Consider the following 19011-nt stretch of genomic DNA (forward strand, 5'->3'; position numbering starts at 1 on the left):
TCGTTTAATGAGGTCTTGTTCAGGTGAATGTGAGGGACTTTTTCATTTCCTTTCGGTTTTTCTCTCTCCTCTCTTACCCGATTCAAAGAGACCACTCTGTCTCTATTGCTGATGTAAATGCCGCCACCTGTACTCGCTGAAGCCCTTGTAAAGACTGCTGCTCTAATCAACTGATATTCTACGAGGTCTATCAGATGGAATAATTTAGAGCCATCTAAACGTACCTCTCTCAGTGACCCTGTTCCCGCTACGTTTACAATACGTATCTGGAGCGGTAATGCAATTCAGATCTTGGAAGTACTGCCCAAATGATGTACTGATTCCCTTTCTGTTCGGTCATTGATCTTTCAAATTTTTGCGTTCGTTAGAATTTAATCATGTTTATTGGCCACGTGCTATCATAAAGAATTTTAAATGTTGCAGAGTGGTCACTTTCATCTTTTATTAAGAGACTCTGGTTTTTTTTTTCCCCTACCTTCCTCTACCCATTGCGTGACAACAACGTCTTATTGATGCTACTTGGAATTTCCAATTAATAAATGCTAAGTGATGTTGGTGCCACCAACCGTAAATTCTCTCACAGGTTTTAGTCCAGATCTAAAAGATTTACCCAAAGGCTTGGGTCCCAAATGACTCCTTGTCCACCAGTGTATTTGGGATTTAAAATGAGGTGACTGTCCACAGGTCCAGAATGTTTGAAGGACAGTCTACACCCGTGGATCTGAGGGCCTTTCTCTATTTTCTGCTAACAATTAATCAATCTGATTGACATCTCGACCCTAAAGAGAGAGATCGTTCAGGTGCTGGATGGATGTTATAGAGTCAAAGAGCTCCTTGATTTCCCACCCTTTTCTGTTAATTTTGATAATCCCCCTGCTTGCCGGCATCAGACGTCCTCCCGAGAACACTTTCACCGTCCTTCTTGGAAAACAAGGAACATGGGATGGTGATCAGTGGATAGATTTCAGTTCATCAATCAATTTTTAAATGGTATCTGGTAAGTGCTTACTATGTGTCGGGCACTGTATTAAACACTGGGGTAAATTCAAGTTAATCAGGTTGGAAACAGTCCAGGTCCCACGTAGAGCTCAGAGTCCTAATCCCTATTTTACAGGTGAAGTAAATGAGACACAGGGATGTTAAGTGATTTGCCCAAGATCACACAGCGGACAGGTGGCGGAGGCGGGATTAGAAACTAGGTCATCTGACTCCCAAGCCTGTGCTCTTTCCACTAGGCCAGTGTACTTCTTTCGATCATAGGATTGGAGCATCTACAATGTGCAAAGCACTATGTTAAGTGCCAGGGAGAGAACACAAGAGGTGGATAGCATTGTTTCTGCCCTCAAGGAGTTCATAATCTAACAGGGGAGACGCACATCAAAATAATTCATACATTTGCGGAAGAAGAATCTAGAGAGATGTTGGTAAAACTGTAGAAAATGTAAATTCATTTGTACAAAGCAGTATGGGAGACTGTGAATGCATAAGAGGTATTTCCAAATGCAATGATTTCCCCCTTTCCAGTCATAGATTGAGCTTTTCACCCGTGGCATGGAGAGATCCAGGGTCTCGAGTTGCAGCCAGTCCAGAGAAGCAGTGTGGCATAGCGGAAAGAACGTGGGCTTGGGAGTTGGAGGATGTGGGTTCTAAACCCACCCCCGCCACATATCTGCTCTGTGACCTTGGGCAAACCACTTAACTTCTCTGTGCCTCAGTTACCTCATCTGTAAAATGGGGATGAAGACTGGGAGCCCCATGAGGGACCACCTGATTACCTTGTATCTACTCCAAGGCTTAGAACAGTGCTTGGCACATAGTAAACGCCTAGCAAATACCTTTACTATTATCATCATTATTGGAGTGAACAGCAGAAAGTCAATGAAGCCTCTTGAAACCTAGGTTTTCATGCTCTTCCTCCGTTTGCTGCCTTTTTCTGAAGACTCCATGGTGGACACCTACTGAAAGCAGTACTTTTTTACTTTTAGGAAGGAGATGAAATTAAAATCCTTTCGTCCACTGTTTTGCAGGTGGGAGTGAATCTTCCTGGGATAAGGAAAAGCTTCAGTCTCCTATAACTGCAGGATCCCAGCACGGGGTTGGTCATCCCACCCTGTCAGGACAGCACAGCCTTGGAAGCACCCACTCTCTCAGCCCCCTCCAGCAGAACCACCTGCTAACCAACAGTACGTATCTTTTTCTCTCCAGTAAATCACTTGCTAACCAACAGTATGTAACTGATCCTCTCCAGTAAATTAGCTGCTGACACATTATTCATTCATTCATTCAATAGTATTTATTGAGCGCTAACTATGTGCAGGGCACTGTACTAAGCGCTTGGAATGGACAAATCGGTAACAGATAGAGGCGGTCCCTGCCCTATGACGGGCTTACGGTCTAATCGGGGGAGGCGGACGGACGAGAACAGTGGCATTACTGCATCTAGTCTTGTCCAGTAAGCCACCTCTTAACCAACAGTATGTATCTGGTCCTCTCCAGTGAACCCTCCTCATATAATAATAATAATAATGTTGGTATTTGTTAGAGCACTGTTCTGAGCCCTGGGGTAGATACAGGGTAATCAGGTTGTCCCACGTGAGGCTCACAGTCTTAATCCCCATTTTACAGATGAGGGAACTGAGGCACAGAGAAGTTAAGTGACTTGCCCTCAGTCACACAGCTGACAAGTGGCAGAGCCGGGATTCGAACCCATGATATCAGACAGATAATTGCTCTCCCCAACTTCAAAGTCTTGTTAGAGGCATATCTCCTTCAAGAAGTCCCTGACTAAGCCCTCCTCTTCTCTTCCGCTCCCTTTCGTGCCGCTCTTACTTGCTCCTTCATTCATCCTCTCTCCTGTCACCACAGCATATATGTATATATATATATATATACATATTCTATATATGTATGTGTGTGTGTATATATATAGATGTATATTTATATGTATATGTACATGTCCATGCATGAATATGCATGTATATGTATGCACATATATACACTACATATATGTATGTATATGTAGATATAGATAGATATAGATATAGACAGATATCTATATCTATATCTATCTATATCTATATCTACCTATTTATATACACACACACACACGCACACACACATATAGGTGCACATATACCCATACGTCTATGTATGTATATGTACCTGCATGTATGTATATGTAGATATATATGTAAATTTTTTTTTTTTTTTATCAAAGTCTGTCTCCCCCTTCTAGACTCTGGGCTCACTGTGGGCAGGAATGTATCTGTTGTTATAATGTACACTCCCAAGCACTTAGTAAGTGGTTTGCACATGGTAAGCACTCACTAAATACAACTGCATGAATGGATAAACAGACATTCCTGCCCTCAGTGAACTCACAGTATAGAAGGGGAGACAGGCATTAATATAAATGAGGAATGTTGGTTATATTGGACTCTCCCAAACACTTAGTACAGTGCTTTACACATAATCAGTACTCAATAAATAGGATCGATTGAATGAATGAATGAACCAACCCGATAACGAACAGTTATATATCTAGTCCTATCCAGTAAACCTCCTGCTAGCCAACATTATGTATCTGGTCCTGCCAGTCCTCTCCACCAAAACCACCTGTCCTCAGGAATTTTGAATTTAGTCAGGGGAGGCAGAGCCAAAAATGAGTTACACAAAGGAGGGAGTTCCTTCAATTGTATTTATTGAGCACTTACTGTGTGCAAAGCACTTTACTACGGAGAATACAATATAACAATGAACAGACACATTCCTGCCCACAATGAGCTCACAATGTAGAGTAATAGATTCTAAAGATATGTACCTAAGCATCATAGCTTCCGTGGGAGGGAGCCCCCAAGGGCCTCACAAAGGGTGAAAGTGCTGTAGTGGTAGTTAGCAGGAGACGGCATCCACGCATTATTTTAAAGTCTGTCTCCTGCGTAAAATGGTCAGCTCCTTGTGGGCAGGATTGCATCCACCTCACGCTACCCTCTTACCGTACTTCGATCTCATCTACCTCGCCTCCGACCCCTTTTCCGCATCCCGCTTCCGGCCTGGAACGCCCTCCCTCTTCAAACACGACAGACGCTCTCCCCGACTTTAAAGCCTTATTGAAAGCGCATCTCATCTCCTCCCCTGACTTAGCCCCCCTTTCCTTTTCTCCCACTCCCTTCTACGTCCCCCCGACTCGCTCCCTTTATTCAAAGACGTTCCCAGCTCCACAGAACTTACGTAAATATCTGCAATTTATTTATTTTACATTATCGTCTGTCTCCCCCCTACATTGTAAGCTCGTCGAGGGCAGTCAAGATGTCCATTTATTGTTATACTGTGCTCTCCCAAGAGCTTATTACAGTGCTCTGTACACAGCAGGCACTCGATAAATAGGATTGAATGAGTGAATGAGTGAATACTGTAGTGTCCTTTCCCAAGTGCTTAACAGTGCTCTGCACAGTATAAGTGTTCAGTAAATACTATTGAGTGATTGAAAGGTGTTCAATATTTCATTCAATAGTATTTATTCATTCAATAGAGAAGCAGCGTGGTTCAGTGGCTTTGGAGTGAGAGGTCATGAGTTCGAATCCCAGCTCTGCCACTTGTCAGCTGTGTGACTGTGGGCAAGTCACTTCACTTCTCTGGGCCTCAGTTACCTCATCTGTAAAATGGGGATTAAGACTGTGAGGCCCACGTGGGACGACCTGATTCCCCTATGTCTACCCCAGCGCTTAGAACAGTGCTCTGCACATAGTAAGCGCTTAACAAATGCCAACATTATTATTATTATTATTATTGAGCACTTACTATGTGCAGAGCACTATACTAAGCACTTGGACTGTTGATTGATTGAGAAGTATAGGATGGGAAGCCAAAGTCATGATGGAAGAGAGATGGGCTTTTTGAAGCGCTTGGAAGATGAGGAGGGCAGTTGTCTGCCAGATGGGTTTTCTTTTTAAATGGAATTTGTTAAGCACTCAGTAGGTGCCAGGCACTGTTCTAAGCGCTGGGGGAGATACAAGTTAATTAGGTTGGACACAGTCCCTGTCCCACATAGGGCTCACAGTCTTAATCCCCATTTTACAGATGAGGTGAACTGAAACGGAGAGAAGCTAAGTGACTTGCCCAAGGTCACACAGCAGTCAAGTGGTGGAATTCGGATTAGAACCCAAGTCCTTCCGACGTCCAGCCCCCTGCTGTATTCACTAGACCAGATGTGAGGGTCGGGGGGAAGGGGAATTCCAGGCAAGAAGGGAGGCTGTGAGCCACCGGAAGGTGGTGAGAGAGGCGACAAAGAGGCAACAAAGTACGTTAGCTCGAAGCCGCCCGGCCCCGTCCTCTTCAATCATTGCTACTTATTGAGTGCTTACTCTGTGCAGAGCCCTGAGCTACGAGCTAGGCAGAGTACACTACGACGGGGTTGGTAGACTTGTTCCCTGCCCACAGGGACCGGACACCCTGCGGTTCAATATTTCACTCAATAGTATTTATTCATTCAATAGAGAAGCAGCGTGGCTCAGTGGAAAGAGCACGGGCTTTGGAGTGAGAGGTCATGAGTTCGAATCCCAGCTCTGCCACTTGTCAGCTGTGTGACTGGGGGCAAGTCACCATCTAACCAGCAGGGTGTTGGTGATCCCCCTCCTTCGGTGAGACCACCTGCTCACCAAGAGCATAGGAGTAGGGGGCCAGTGCTCTGCATAGAGTAAGCACTCAGTAAATATTCATTCAATAGTCTTTATTGAGCACCTACTATGTGCAGAGCACTGTACTAAGCGCTTGGAATGGACAAATCGGTAACAGAGAGAGTCCCTGCCCTTTGACGGGCTTCAGTCTAATCACGGGCTTACAGTCTAATCAAATTCCGTTGTTTGATTGCTTGTTTACTCTAAGCTCGTTGTGGGCAGGGAATATGTCAGTTTATTATTCCATCCGACTCCCCCAAGTGCTTAATACAGTGCTCTGCACACAGTAAGCACTCAATAGATAGGATTGAATGAATGAATTAACCCAAGGGGCAAAGGTGAGAACACCGCTCCCGATTCCCTAGAAGCAGCATGGCGTAGTGGATCGAGCTGGGGCTTGGGAGTCAGGTCATGGGTTCTAATCCCGGCTCTGCCACTTAGTAATGTTGGTATTTGTTAAGCGCATGTACCGAGCACTGTTCTAAGTGCTGGGGTAGACACGGGGTAATCAGGTTATCCCACGTGAGGCTCACAGTTAATCCTCATTTTACAGATGAGGTAACTGAGGCCCAGAGAAGTGAAGTGACTTGCCCACAGTCACACAGCTGACAAGTGGCAGATCCGGGATTTGAACCCATGATCTCTGACTCCCAAGCCCTGGCTCTTTCCACTGAGCCACGCTGCTTCACTTTTCTGCTGTGCGACCTTGGGCAGGTCACATCACTTCTCTGTGCTTCAGTTACCTCATCTGTAAAATGGGGATTGAGACTATGAGCCCCAGATGGGACAAGGACTGTGTCCAACTCTATTTGCCTGAATCCACCCCAGTAATTAGTACAGTGCTTGGCACATAGTAAGTGCCTAACAAATGCCATTATTATTATCATCATTATTATTATTATTAAAATGCCAGCTCTCTAGTATTCTGTACTAAAGGGACACACCTCTATAAGGAAGAGTCAGAGTGGAATATGAGTTAACGGTCAGCTTAGTGCAGGAGGGTAGAAAATTTGGAAACTTGATGTAAATGGTGAGTCTTGGGGCATTGGTAGAATTTTGGCCCATGGTTTTGACTATCATTATTATTGATAATAATGATAATGATTGTGTTACTTCTTTCTGCCTTTACAATCTGGCAAGCACTATATTAAACACACTATAAGCAAACCGAGCATACTGCCTATCCCACATTGCAGCAGGGAGAACAGATATTTAATTCCTATTTTATAGATGAGAAAACTGAGGCACAGGGAAGTTAAGTGACTTAATAATAATGATGCTATTTGTCAAGTGCTGACTATGTTCTAAGCGCCGGGGTAGATACGAGGTAATCAGGTTGACCGACATGGGGCTCCCAGTCTTAATCCCCATTTTACAGGTGAGGTCGCTGAGGCACGGAGAAGTGAAGTGACTTGGCCAAAGTCACGCAGCTGCTAAATGGCTGTGTGGCAGAGCGGGGGTTAGAACCCACATCCTCTGGCTCCAAAGCCCGTGCTCTGACTTGCCCGAGGTCACACGGCGAGGATTAGCACTCAACCCTCCCGACTCCCAGACCTGGAGTCACCGCTAGGCTTCTCTTTCCTGGGGTGCTGCCTTTTCAAACTTTTGCTACCCGAGGAAGCCCGATATTAATCAGTCCACTCTTTCCACCTCTTCCCACGCCCTCCCAGCCAACCCTTTTGATTCCCCTCTGGGCCATTTGAGTGGAAGCCGCTCGGTTCGGAGTGACGTCACGCACGGATCTTCACGCTCGGGAAATGATTACACTGGGAACCGAAAGGGGTGTTCCGTTCTGACTGACCGCGAGGGCGGGAGTTGTAGCGATCTGGTCGATTCCTACACGGTTAAGATTTCCTCGTCCCCAACCAACGCCATAAGGCCTCTCTGCTGCTTTGGTGTGAGTCTAAATGAGCCAAGGCCACGGCACCGTGGACCGTGCGGAACAGTCGACGTGACATGGGCTGTTCCTAGACTTTGGCTCCGGACGTGCGGTACAAGGGACTCCCCTTTTGCCTGAAAATCCCGCAGACTTATTTCCATTTTGGATTCGAGGCAGTTTTCTAGGAGTTCTTCGAGTTTTGGAGTATCAGGCATTTCTGCTAATGAATTGCAAGTGTAACTTTTATGTCCTTCATAGTCTTCTGAAGCGTTTGATAGATTATATCTTAAAACTGTTGATGTGCTGTTAAATTCTGTTTGTAGTGCGCATTTCGTTTGCATGCCAATTGGACTTTAAGTAGGCAGTGTGGACAGATGGTGTCTGAGAGAGGCTGAGATCCTTTGGAGAATGGAGCAAAGATGATTAGGCTGTGAGGGGAGATGCACAGTGAACAAAGACTTATTTGAACATGGGAAAGAAAACAGTCACGTGGCTCGAAGCAAAGGATGTGTATATGCGGATTCTGTATTCTTCTGTCGGGATTCACTTTTTCACACGTCAGCTCCGTGGCCAGGATGGAGCTCAGTACAGGTGCTAGAAAACTCGGGATTCCTCAAGTTGGAGCCTAAAAGAGACTGGTCTAGGAAACCGAGCTGTACCGGTGTGAACATTTATTTCTAGTTGCCACTACGCATACCGTGAAATGAAGGTTAAGGAGAAAGATAATCAATGATCCATTTAATACATTTTTTCTGCCTTTAAAAACATTTTTGACATCATAGGCCCTCAGTACATTTCTAACACAGTCCAGTGACATTGATTAAATGCTACCCTATTTATTATAAGGCCGATTCCCGAGTTATTCTCGGTTGTATTGGAGGTAATTACCGAACAGTTTTCTCCTTTATTCTTAATGGGGTGTGAGTTCGTACACGGAGGCTGGCCCGGAGCGAACCCTAGAGCACGAGCCTGGGAATCAGAAGGACCTGGGTTCTAATCTCAGCTCCGCCACCTGTCCGCTGTGTGACCTTGGGCCAATCACTCCACTTCTCTGGGCTTCGGCGACCTCATCTGCAAAATGGGGATTAAGACTGTGAGCCCCGCATGGGACAGGGACTGTGTCCGACCCGATTTGCTTGTACCCACCCCGGCGCTTAGTATTGTGCCTGACCGATAAGGTCGTGGACGATTTAAATTCATTCATTCGATCATATTTATTGAGCGCTTACGGTGTACAGAACACTGCGCTAAGCGCTTGAGGTCCCCTGACTCTCTGTCCCATGCTCTTTCCAATAGGCTATGCCGTCTTCAAACAAGCACCATTGGTTTGAATTTATATTGCAGGCTTGCAGACGCAGCTTCTGACCAACTCCTGCCTTCTCATGTTTTGCTCAGATGCTGGAGTCTGGGATGTTTCACATTGCTGTTACCAATCCGACTGTTGGAATTTATTTTTCCCTAAAAACCTGTAGCAGTGCAACTAACACCGATTGCGGGGCCGTAGTCATTCTGTCCTAAATTGGAACCTCTTTAAAACAGGCCATCCACATGTAGGATAACAGCCGTAAGGAGACCCTGTTTGTTTCTGAGATGAGATTGCACCCCTCTTCTCTAGGAAACAGATGTGGGGAGACTTTTGAAAAACAGTTTTAAATCCAATCCCGGAAATCTTGACTATTTCTCGGCATTGTACGAAAGGGATCTTTTGGGTAACATTTTAGGGTGAGGCGGCATCTACGTGCTTTGCAATAAGCACTTGCTGCTCTGTGGGCAAGTCACTTCGCTGGGCCTCAGTTATCTCATCTGTAAAATGGGAATTGAGACTGTGAACCCCACATGGGGAGGGACTGTGTCCAACTTGATTTGCTTAAATCCACCTCACTGCTTAGTACAGTGCCTGGCACCTAGTCAGCACTTAACAAATGCCACAGTTATTATTATTATCATTATCATTTGTAAGAGCAGCATGGCATAGTGGATAGAGCACGGGCCTGGAAGTCAGAAGGTCATGGGTTCTAATCTGTGCCTCAGTTACCTCATCTGTAAAATGGGGATTAACTGTGAGCCTCACGTGGGACAGCCCGATTACCCTGTACCTACCCCAGCGCTTAGAACAGTGCTCTGCACATAGTAAACGCTTAACAAATACCAACATTATCATTAATCCATGCATCGCCACCTGTCTGCTGTGTGGTCTTGGGCAAGTCACTTCACTTCTTTATGCTTCAGTTACCTCATCTGGAAAATGGGCATTGAGGTGGTGATCCCTATGTGGAACAGGGATTTATGGCCGACTGGATTTGCTTGTATCCACCCCAGCATTAAGTAGAGTGCATAGTAAGGGCCTAACAAATGCAATTATTATTATTATTATTAAAACAAAAGCCCTCATGGGCTACTTTGACGCAGTAGCTGAAAAGAACTCCCTTTTTTCCCCACAGGCAAGCGCTAGGTCATCCGTCTTAAACGCTCCTCTGAAGATCGCTGTGTTAGACGGGATGGTCCGTGACTGTCTTGCGGGGGACTAACTGTTGGATTTTTGCCACTCTCTCTTTCAGGGCTCGATCTGCCGTTTATGATGATGCCCCATCCCCTTCTTCCAGTCAGCCTACCTCCCGCATCGGTTGCTATGGCAATGAACCAGATGAACCACCTCAATACTATAGCCAACATGGCTGCCGCGGCCCAGATACACAGCCCTCTCTCCAGAGCGGGGGCCTCCGTGATCAAGGTAAGGGGCCGAGCCTCCACCTCGGAGGGACGGGGTGCGGGTGGGACTGGTCTGTGAGAAAAGAGCCAATAACCTTTCACTGGAGCAGGACATAAAGGCGAAAACGGGCACCGTCCTCCCGAGGCCTAAGCAATGAGCATCTCAAGCAGGTGAGGAAGTGGATAGGGCTCGGGCCTGGGAGTCAGAAGGACCTGGGTGCTGATCCCGGCTCTGCCGCTTGTCAGCTGTGTGACTCTGGGCGAGTCATTTAACTTTTCTGTGCCTCAGTTACCTCATCTGTAAAATGGGGATTAACTGTGAGCCTCACGTGGGACATCCTGATAACCCTGTATCTACCCCCAACGCTTAGAACAGTGCTCTGCACATAGTAAGCGCTTAACAAATACCAACATTATTATTATTCTCTGCACCGCGGTTACCTCACCTGTGAAATGGGGATTGAGACTGTGAGCCACATGTGGGACAGGGAATGTGCCCAACCTGGTTAGCTTGTAGGAATGTCTTTATTACCCTATTTATTTTGTTAATGAGGTGTACATCCCCTTGATTCTATTTACTGCTATTGTTTTAGTCTGTCTTCCCCGACTAGACCGTAAGCCCGTCAATGGGTGGGGATCGTCTCTTATCTGTTGCCGAATTGTACATTCCAAGCGCTTAGTACAGTGCTCTGCACGTAGTAAGTGCTCAATAAATACTATTGAATGAATGAATGAATGTGCCCAACCTGGTTAGCTTGTAGCTATCTACCCCAGCGCTTAGTACAGTGCCAGGCACATAGTAAGTGCTTAACAAATACAATTTTAAAAAGAAGCATGGGGCTTGGATAGCCAGAAGGGCTGCAGAGACCGTCTGGTTTTCTTCCCAAAGCAGTTGGTAGCCGTTGTCTCTCTCGGTCCGCTTTCCCACAGAAAACATTCTGTGTTAGGCCAGTGAGGATCTTTGCTGAAGGGTGCAGAAGGGCAAGGGTGCCCCCGGAGAGCACTGGGCAAGGGACGTGCCTACCAACTCTGTAATAGCGTATACTCCCGAGGACTTGGTACAGTACTCTGCACACAGTGAGCGCTCAGGAAATACCACTGGTTGATTATTCATCCAGTTTCCAGCTGGTCCTTAACAGGGCCTCCCTCTGCCTTGGCTCCTGCCTCCGAGTTGTGGGCAGGAAATGTGTTTATCATCGCATTGTATTCTCCCAAGCACTTAGTACAGTGCTCTGCACACTATAAGCGCTCAGTAAATACGATTGACTGAATACCATAGCTGGGAAGGAGCGTCTTTGTTTGCAGTTGGCCTCAACTGGGGAGTGGAGGTGGAGGAAAGTTCCATATGATGTCATCAGGTTCCAGCATCCCCTGCTCCCCTGCCTCCCTTTATATAATAATAATAATAATAATGGCATTTGTTAAGCGGTTACTATGTGCAAAGCACTGTTCTAAGTGTTGGGGAGGATACAAGGTGATCAGGTTGTCCCACCGGGGACTCACAGTCTTCATCCCCATTTTACACATGGGGTCCCTGAGGCACAGATAAGTGAAGTGACTTGCCCAAAGTCACACAGCTGGCAAGCGGCTGACCGGGGATTTGAACCCATGACCTCTGACTCCCAAGCCCCTGCTCTTACCACCGAGCCACGCTGCTTCTCTGTACCAGGCATCCCTGAGGTAGCCAAGGTGAACCAAACAAACTCTGAAGCCTTGGGTAACAACTGATTGATTGAGTGAATAATGATGGCATTTGGTAAGCGCTTACTATGTGCCACGCACTGTTCTAAGTGCTGGGATAGATACAGGGTAATCAGGTTATCCTCTGTGTGGCTTACAGACCTAGTCCCCATTTTCCAGATGAAGTCACTGAGGCCCAGAGAAGCGAAGTGGCTTGCCCAAAGTCTCACAGCTGATGTGACAGAGCGGGGATTAGAACCCACGACCTCTGACTCCCAAGCTCAGGCTCTTGCCCCGAAGCCACGGCGTTTCTCTAAACGGTTGTTAGGTTGCCTTTCCAGAAAACCAAGTCCAAGCTTGTCCCCATTCTCAAATGTCTCTGTTCTTCCCCTGACAAAACAGTAATATTGGACATTTTGGAACTCATTCATTCACTCAATCATATTTATTGAGCGCTTACTCTGTGCCGAACACCGTACTACGCGCAAGCACGAGACTGCACTCTGCCTTTGTAGAGGAGAAGCCAGGTCTTCCACCTTGGGGAACTGAAAGTGTGACCACGGGAGCCTCTGACATTTTTCTTTCCAATGTGGTGTTTGTTAAGTGCTTACACTGTGCCATACGCTAAAGCGGCATGGCTGAGGGGAAAGAACACGGGCTTGGGAGTTAGAGGTCATGGGTTCTAATCCTGGTTCCGCCGCTTGTCAGCTGTGTGACTTTGGACAAGTCACTTAACTTCTCGCTGCTTCAGTTACCTCGTCTGTAAATTGGGAATTAAGACTGTGAGCCCCATCTGGGACAAGCTGATCACCTTGTATTCCCCCGGCGCTTAGAACAGTGCTCTGCACATAGTAAGCGCTTAACAAATACCAACATTATTATTATAGCAGAAAAGGGGTGGAGTCAGGATGAGAACCCATGACCTCTGACTCCCAAACCCGGGCTCTTTCCCCTGAGTCCCGCTGCTTCTCTAATAATAATAATAACAGTAGTATTTGTTGAGCGCTTACTATTGCCAAGCACTGTTCTAAACGCCGGGGTAGATACAGGGTAATCAGGTTGCCCCACGAGGGGCTCACGGTCTTAATCCCCATTTTACAAATGAGACTGAGGCACAGAGAAGTGAAGTGGTTTGCCCAAGATCACACAGCAGCCACGTGACGGATCTGGGATTAGAACCCATGTCCCCTGACTCCCAAGCCCGTGCTCTTGCCGCTGAGCCACGCTCAAAAGTCTTTTACTGTGTCATCCTAAGTAGGGGCGTTCCCCAAGTGAAAAACATTCAATCGTATTTATTGAGCGCTTACTATGTGCAGAGCGCTGTACTAAGCACTTGTAATGTACAATTCGGCAGCAGATAGAGACAATCCCTGCCCATTGACGGGCTCGCGGTCTAATTCGGCAGCATCCCTAGAAAAACGGAGAAGGAAGATGAAAACCTCTTCCGTTCCAACACCGCTAAGGAAAACCTCGATTTATGATTGGCAATAATCATACCGGCTTGGGCGTCGTAATTTGACTTTTTAAAGCTGGTTGGTAATTATCTTTAGACTTCCAAAAGCTTTTGATAAAGTTCTTCTACGAGTTGGTGAAAATAACTGGGGCAGGGGAGCCGAATCAGTAATGAATTAGGCTCTGTAATATGAAAGAAGCTCGAGCTTGTTGAAGGCAGCGATGTTGGTGGCCGGAACCTAAACAGTAGCGAAGGAAGCTACCCGGTAGGAGTTGCAGGGTTTTCTTTCCATCTCGGAGTGCCTTGCCACCCTAAGAGTGTCATTAGGAGATTTTCTATTAATGGTAAAGGAATAATTCCCTTAAAACACTGTAATAAAAACACTCAAAGCAACTGGATGATGGAAATTCCCAATGAAAAGAACCAACCCCTGACGTATAAAAGAGTGAGGCAACTCTTTAATACCAGGTAGTGTGTACCTAGTGGTTCGGGAAAAATGAGAGGTTTTATTCAGTTGGGGTTGTTATTAGAAGCTGAGGGTTCTTTCTGTGATTCTCTGTGAAGGCTTCCTGAATTGTCATTCTTAGCCTTGCGCAGGTCGCCCGGATACTTACCTGTGGGACGGACTGACCGCTGGGGTATTTATGCCACAGAGCGGCTCTTTTAAGCAAAGGATTCGAGGTGGGGGACTCAGTACCCGCTTGGTCTCACTCTGTTTCCGATTCCAAATCCCCTTTCAAAATGGGGTTAACCTCCGTAGTAATAGTGATCATAATAGTATTTCCCAGGTCAAATGACTTGCTCCAGGTCATGCAGCGGACACATTTTTGACACCTAGCAAGTGCTGAACAAATATTACAATTGTATTTATTATTACCGTGTTTAGACTGTGAGCCCTGATGGCCGGGGATTGTATCTAATGGCCACCTGAGTATTCTTTCCTAGCACTTACTGTAGTGATCTGAATCCGGTAAGTGCTTAATTTACGCTACTAGTAATAGTATAATAGTAACAATAACCAGAGAACTAGTACTACTAGCAGTACTAGTCGTAAGATTATTGTGGTCAGGGAACGTGCCTGCTAATTCTGGTGCATTGTATTCTCCCAAGCACTTAAAACAGTGCTCAGCCTGTAGTAAGAGCTCAATAAATACCATTTATTGAGAATAATAGTAATACTAGTATAGCAGTTAGAGTAAAAGTAATAATACAAAATAATCATAGTAATAAAAGTAATAATTGAGAAGCAGCGTGGCTCTGTGGAAAGAGCACGGGCTTTGGAGTCAGAGGTCATGGGTTCGAATCCCAGATCTGCCACTTGTCAGCTGTGTGACTGTGGGCGAGTCACTTCACTTCTCTGTGCCTCAGTGACCTCATCTGTAAAATGGGGATTAAGACGGTGAGCCCCACGTGGGACAACCTGATTCCCCTGTGTCTACCCCAGCGCTTAGAACAGTGCTCGGCACATAGTAAGCGCTTAAATACCAACATTATTACTATTATCATTATTATTATTAATAGTGGCGATAGGAATAAAAATAGTTGTCATTGCTGTTGTCTCATGCGGTCGAGTTGTGCCCGACCCATAGCGACACCAATGGACCCATCTCTCCCAGAACGCCCCACTTCATCTGCGATGGATCCGTAGAGTTTTCTTGGTCAAAATCCCGAAGGGGTTTACAATTCGCCTCCTTCCGCGCAGTCAACTTGAGTCTCCGCCTTCAACTCTCTCCCACCCCGCTGCTGCCCAGCACGGGGGAGGTCTGACTTGTAGCCGAGGGTCTTCCAGTCGCTAGCCACTGCTTGACTCTCCCTCCCGTAGTCGTGACTGGTAGAGGACTGGGAACTCTCCAGGTGCCACCCTGAGAGGGGAAATAAAAATGGTAGCTGGAGAATAGTAGTAATAGTGGAAAAACTAGCAGTAATTGTCATTGTAGTAATACTGACCAGGCTCTGCCACTTAATAATAATAATAATTTTGGTATTTGTTAAGCGCTTACTTTGTGCACTGTTCTAGGCCCTGGGTAGATACAAGGTAATCAGGTCGTCCCACGTGGGGCTCCTAGTCTTAATCCCCATTTTCCAGAGGAGGTAACTCAGGCACAGAGAAGTGAAATGACTTGCCCAAAGTCACACAGCTGATAAGTGGCAGAACTGGGATTAGAACCCATGATCTCTGACTCCCAAGCCCCGGCTCTTTCCACTGAGCCACGCTGCTTCTCGTACACTTGCCTGCTGCGCGACCGAGGGCAAGTTACTTAACTTCCCTGTGCCTCGGCTTCTTCATCTGTGAAATGGGGATTCATCACCTGTTCTCCCTACCCCTTCAACTCTGGATCTCATGTAGGATGGGGGTTGTGTCTGACCTGATGATCTGTTATGGACTCCAGCGTTTCGCGCGGTGTTTGTCACAGAGTAAAAGCTTGTCATTTTAATGTTATTAATAATAATGTTAATATTAACATTAGCAGTAGCGCTGTTTATTGAGCGGTCACGGGGTGCAGTGTTTTTTGAAAATACAAAACAAGGATTCCCTGCCTGCAAGGAGCTTCCACTCTTAGGCGGGGGATAGACCAAACTATTTACAGGGTCACCACAATGAATACTTGAACATGCAACTGACTAAATGAGTATCCATGAGTGCTGGAGATGAGTCTAGGCAAGTTTAAGTAAGTGCAAAAGTGCTAGAGATGGCTGACGGGCAATTTTTTTTTTTCTCTTCAGAAACTTGAATGAAGTCATCTCACTTTTTTTTCTCTCCCTCTTGCCATTTTGAAATAAACTGTCCTCCCCAAATTTGCACGATCAGCAAAGGGAACACTTAGTGCTCTGGAAAGAAATGTTATAACTATGGAATTTGATTTCTTTTTGACAGGAACGCTATAAATTAGGCAGAGTCACAATGGTCTGGCTCTCCAAACCTTTCTTACCACCTCCAATATTATCTAATCTGATTTCCGCGCTTGCCGGGAGCATCACTGCAATTGTTTCAGGTGTTTCTGGGTCTCCATGTCAATCCTTGGTTTTACCCCCTGGCCCTAGTCACTTCATCTCCCTGAATGAACTTTTCTACTCAAAGACTTAGACTGTGAGTCTGTTATAAAAAAAACATAAATAGATCAAATCTCCCAAATAACTCATTTTTCTAAAGTTTGATGGTGCAAAAATTTAGCCAAGTTTGATGAAAATATATATGAATATAAATATATATATATATATATATTTTGACAAGATTTTTTTCAAGGTAGAATATAACAGTTTCTACTAAGTCCTGGTATTTCAACCCATCCAAATATAAGCTCCCCACACGCAAAAAAAATCTGAACCAATTCCCAAACACTACTAAATAGGCTGCAACCACTTTTCAATAAAATGTTTAAGCTACATATGTAAAAATGAATTTATTATTGTTCGTATGCATTCTTAACTCCTAATGACCTAAAGGAGTTGTTATGTTTAGGGCTGCAGGATTGAAGAATTGATTCAGAGTGAATAATGGGTAGACTAGCAACCGGAATGAGGATTTAAGTCTGAGTTTTTACCCACAGTTCATCCAGTATTAATGTAAAACCTTTGTCTTTCTGTGTCTTACCGTTCCTTCCTGTAAAAAAAAAAAAAACAAAAACCAAATTTTTTTTTTATACGGTTATCTCACAATGGTATTTTTTGAGCACTTTGTTCAGTTGCAAGCAATCAATCGAGAGCACCGTACAGTCAAGAGGGAGAACACATGACCTTTGCTTCATTGTCATTCTTAAATTTCTAATGAAATTTAAAGCTAATGCAGTTAAGATCAAAGATATCCCTGGGATAGTAAAGGAAATATGGAAATTTAGAGACTCAAAAATTCCAATAGATGAAAAATTGGAAATTTAAATGAAAAACAAACTCCACAAAATCATCTTTCACCCTACACTCGTGTGGGTGGATAGGGCAGATCCAGAGAGAATTAGCTGCCTAGTATTTTAGATGCCTCGATATCCTTTAGCTTTAGGGGCAGCTGTAATGTAAGGTAAAGTAGAATTTAGGAGCAAAATCGTTTGGGTTAATTTTCTCATGGGAATATGCTCTGACCTCATTTATGCACCTGCTTCAGGGGGAAAACATTTTCATCCTGAATTATCCAGGTGGTCGAGGTGAAAATATACTTGGGGAAGGGAGAGAAATTCAGGTGTTTGCTTGATAATTTCTCATTTAGCTCTGGCCTAAGAGCATTTCAAGAAGGAAATAAAATTATTTCCATGTTTCTGACCTTGGTGCTAAGACACTTGATGTTTTGCACTTGATTTTTGGATCCTGAAAATAGAAAATGGGGAAAAAGAACCAAATTAATTCCTCATTAAGTGTAGATTCAGAAGTCGGTGTATTTAGTTAGTATGGCAGTCTCTGCTGGAGTAATCTTCAATTCACATTCCTCTCTAAATGTACAATTCATTAACTTCAGAAGTGCACATGTAATCATTTGAGTGCTTGAATCGAACATAGTACTTACACTAGTTTCACCTCTGTACCGTGCGGATCATCTCTGCATAAAATGATACAGAAGAAATTTTCAAGGCACTGAACACAATTGATGGTGATATATGCACACACATATATATGTGTACACTTAACTTTAACTTCGGAATTCCTCTGTGACTGCGTAAATATAGTCATGCGTTCAAATATCTGTAGGCATTACTGGAGAAATTCTATAGTCTGCTTTATATAAATTTAAAGATGAACTCATGGAAAGGAATGCGACCATTTTTATTTAAAAGGATGTTTTCCCCAAACTGTGAACCTTAGAACTGAAAACATCGACCCGCATTCTGACGCCGAAAAGTAACTTTTTAAAATAACAAGCGCCATATGCCTAAATTAGAGGAACATGTTTTGCTCCTGATTCACCCTCAACATCCTAAAAATTGAGGTCATGACATTTATGTCCCTGGAAAGGCTACCAGATTCTGAAGTTACTGGGACAGTTGGCTCAAAAGGAAGCAGTTTTAGATGTGAGTAGCAAGTGGCAGGCAATCTGCTACAAGTCACAACTCACCCACCCTGGGCAGCAGCGGCAGGGGAGAGAGTCGAGGGCGGAGACCCAGGTTTACTGAGCGGAAGGAGGCAATAGTAAACTGCTTCCGTATTTTTACCAAGAAAACTCTATGGATCCACTACCAGAACGATTGCAGATGGAGATGGGGTGTTCTGGGAGAGATGTGTAAGACGGTGGAGAAACAGCATGGCTTAATGGAAAGAGCCTGGGCTTGGGAGTCAGAGGTCATGGGTCCGAATCCCAGCTCCGCCACTGGCCAGCTGTGTGACTTTGGGCAAGTCACTTGACTTCTCTGTGCCTCAGTTACCTCATCTGTAAAATGGAGATTCAGACTGTGAGCCCCACGTGGGACAACCTGATCGCCTTGTATCCCCCCAGCCCTTAGAACAGTGCTTTGCATATAGTAAGTGCTTAACAAATACCGTGATTATTATTATTATGGGTCCATGGTGTCATTACGGGTCAGACACAACTTGACGGCATAAGACAACAACAGCAAAGCAATGCATCCACTAAATCATTCTCATATTCTCCTCTTTTCATTTCAAGTGTCCATCTAATCTCATTTTTCTCTTTT

The 19011-nt window shown here is 45.0% G+C and overlaps 1 protein-coding gene across 2 annotated transcripts in view; it reads left to right on the top strand.

Moving 5' to 3' along the window:
• The window catches only part of DACH2 (dachshund family transcription factor 2), a 448249-nt gene that overhangs the window by 326882 nt on the left and 102356 nt on the right, over positions 1–19011 (top strand). For both annotated transcript variants that reach the window (XM_029067347.1, XM_029067346.1), the window contains 2 exons: positions 2028–2183; positions 10113–10285. In XM_029067347.1, coding sequence (XP_028923180.1) covers positions 2028–2183; positions 10113–10285 — 329 coding nt within the window. The remainder of the gene's footprint in view (positions 1–2027; positions 2184–10112; positions 10286–19011) is intronic.

Source organism: Ornithorhynchus anatinus, chromosome 6 (assembly GCF_004115215.2).
Source record: "Ornithorhynchus anatinus isolate Pmale09 chromosome 6, mOrnAna1.pri.v4, whole genome shotgun sequence".
In the NCBI taxonomy this organism is placed as follows: Eukaryota; Metazoa; Chordata; class Mammalia; order Monotremata; family Ornithorhynchidae; genus Ornithorhynchus; species Ornithorhynchus anatinus.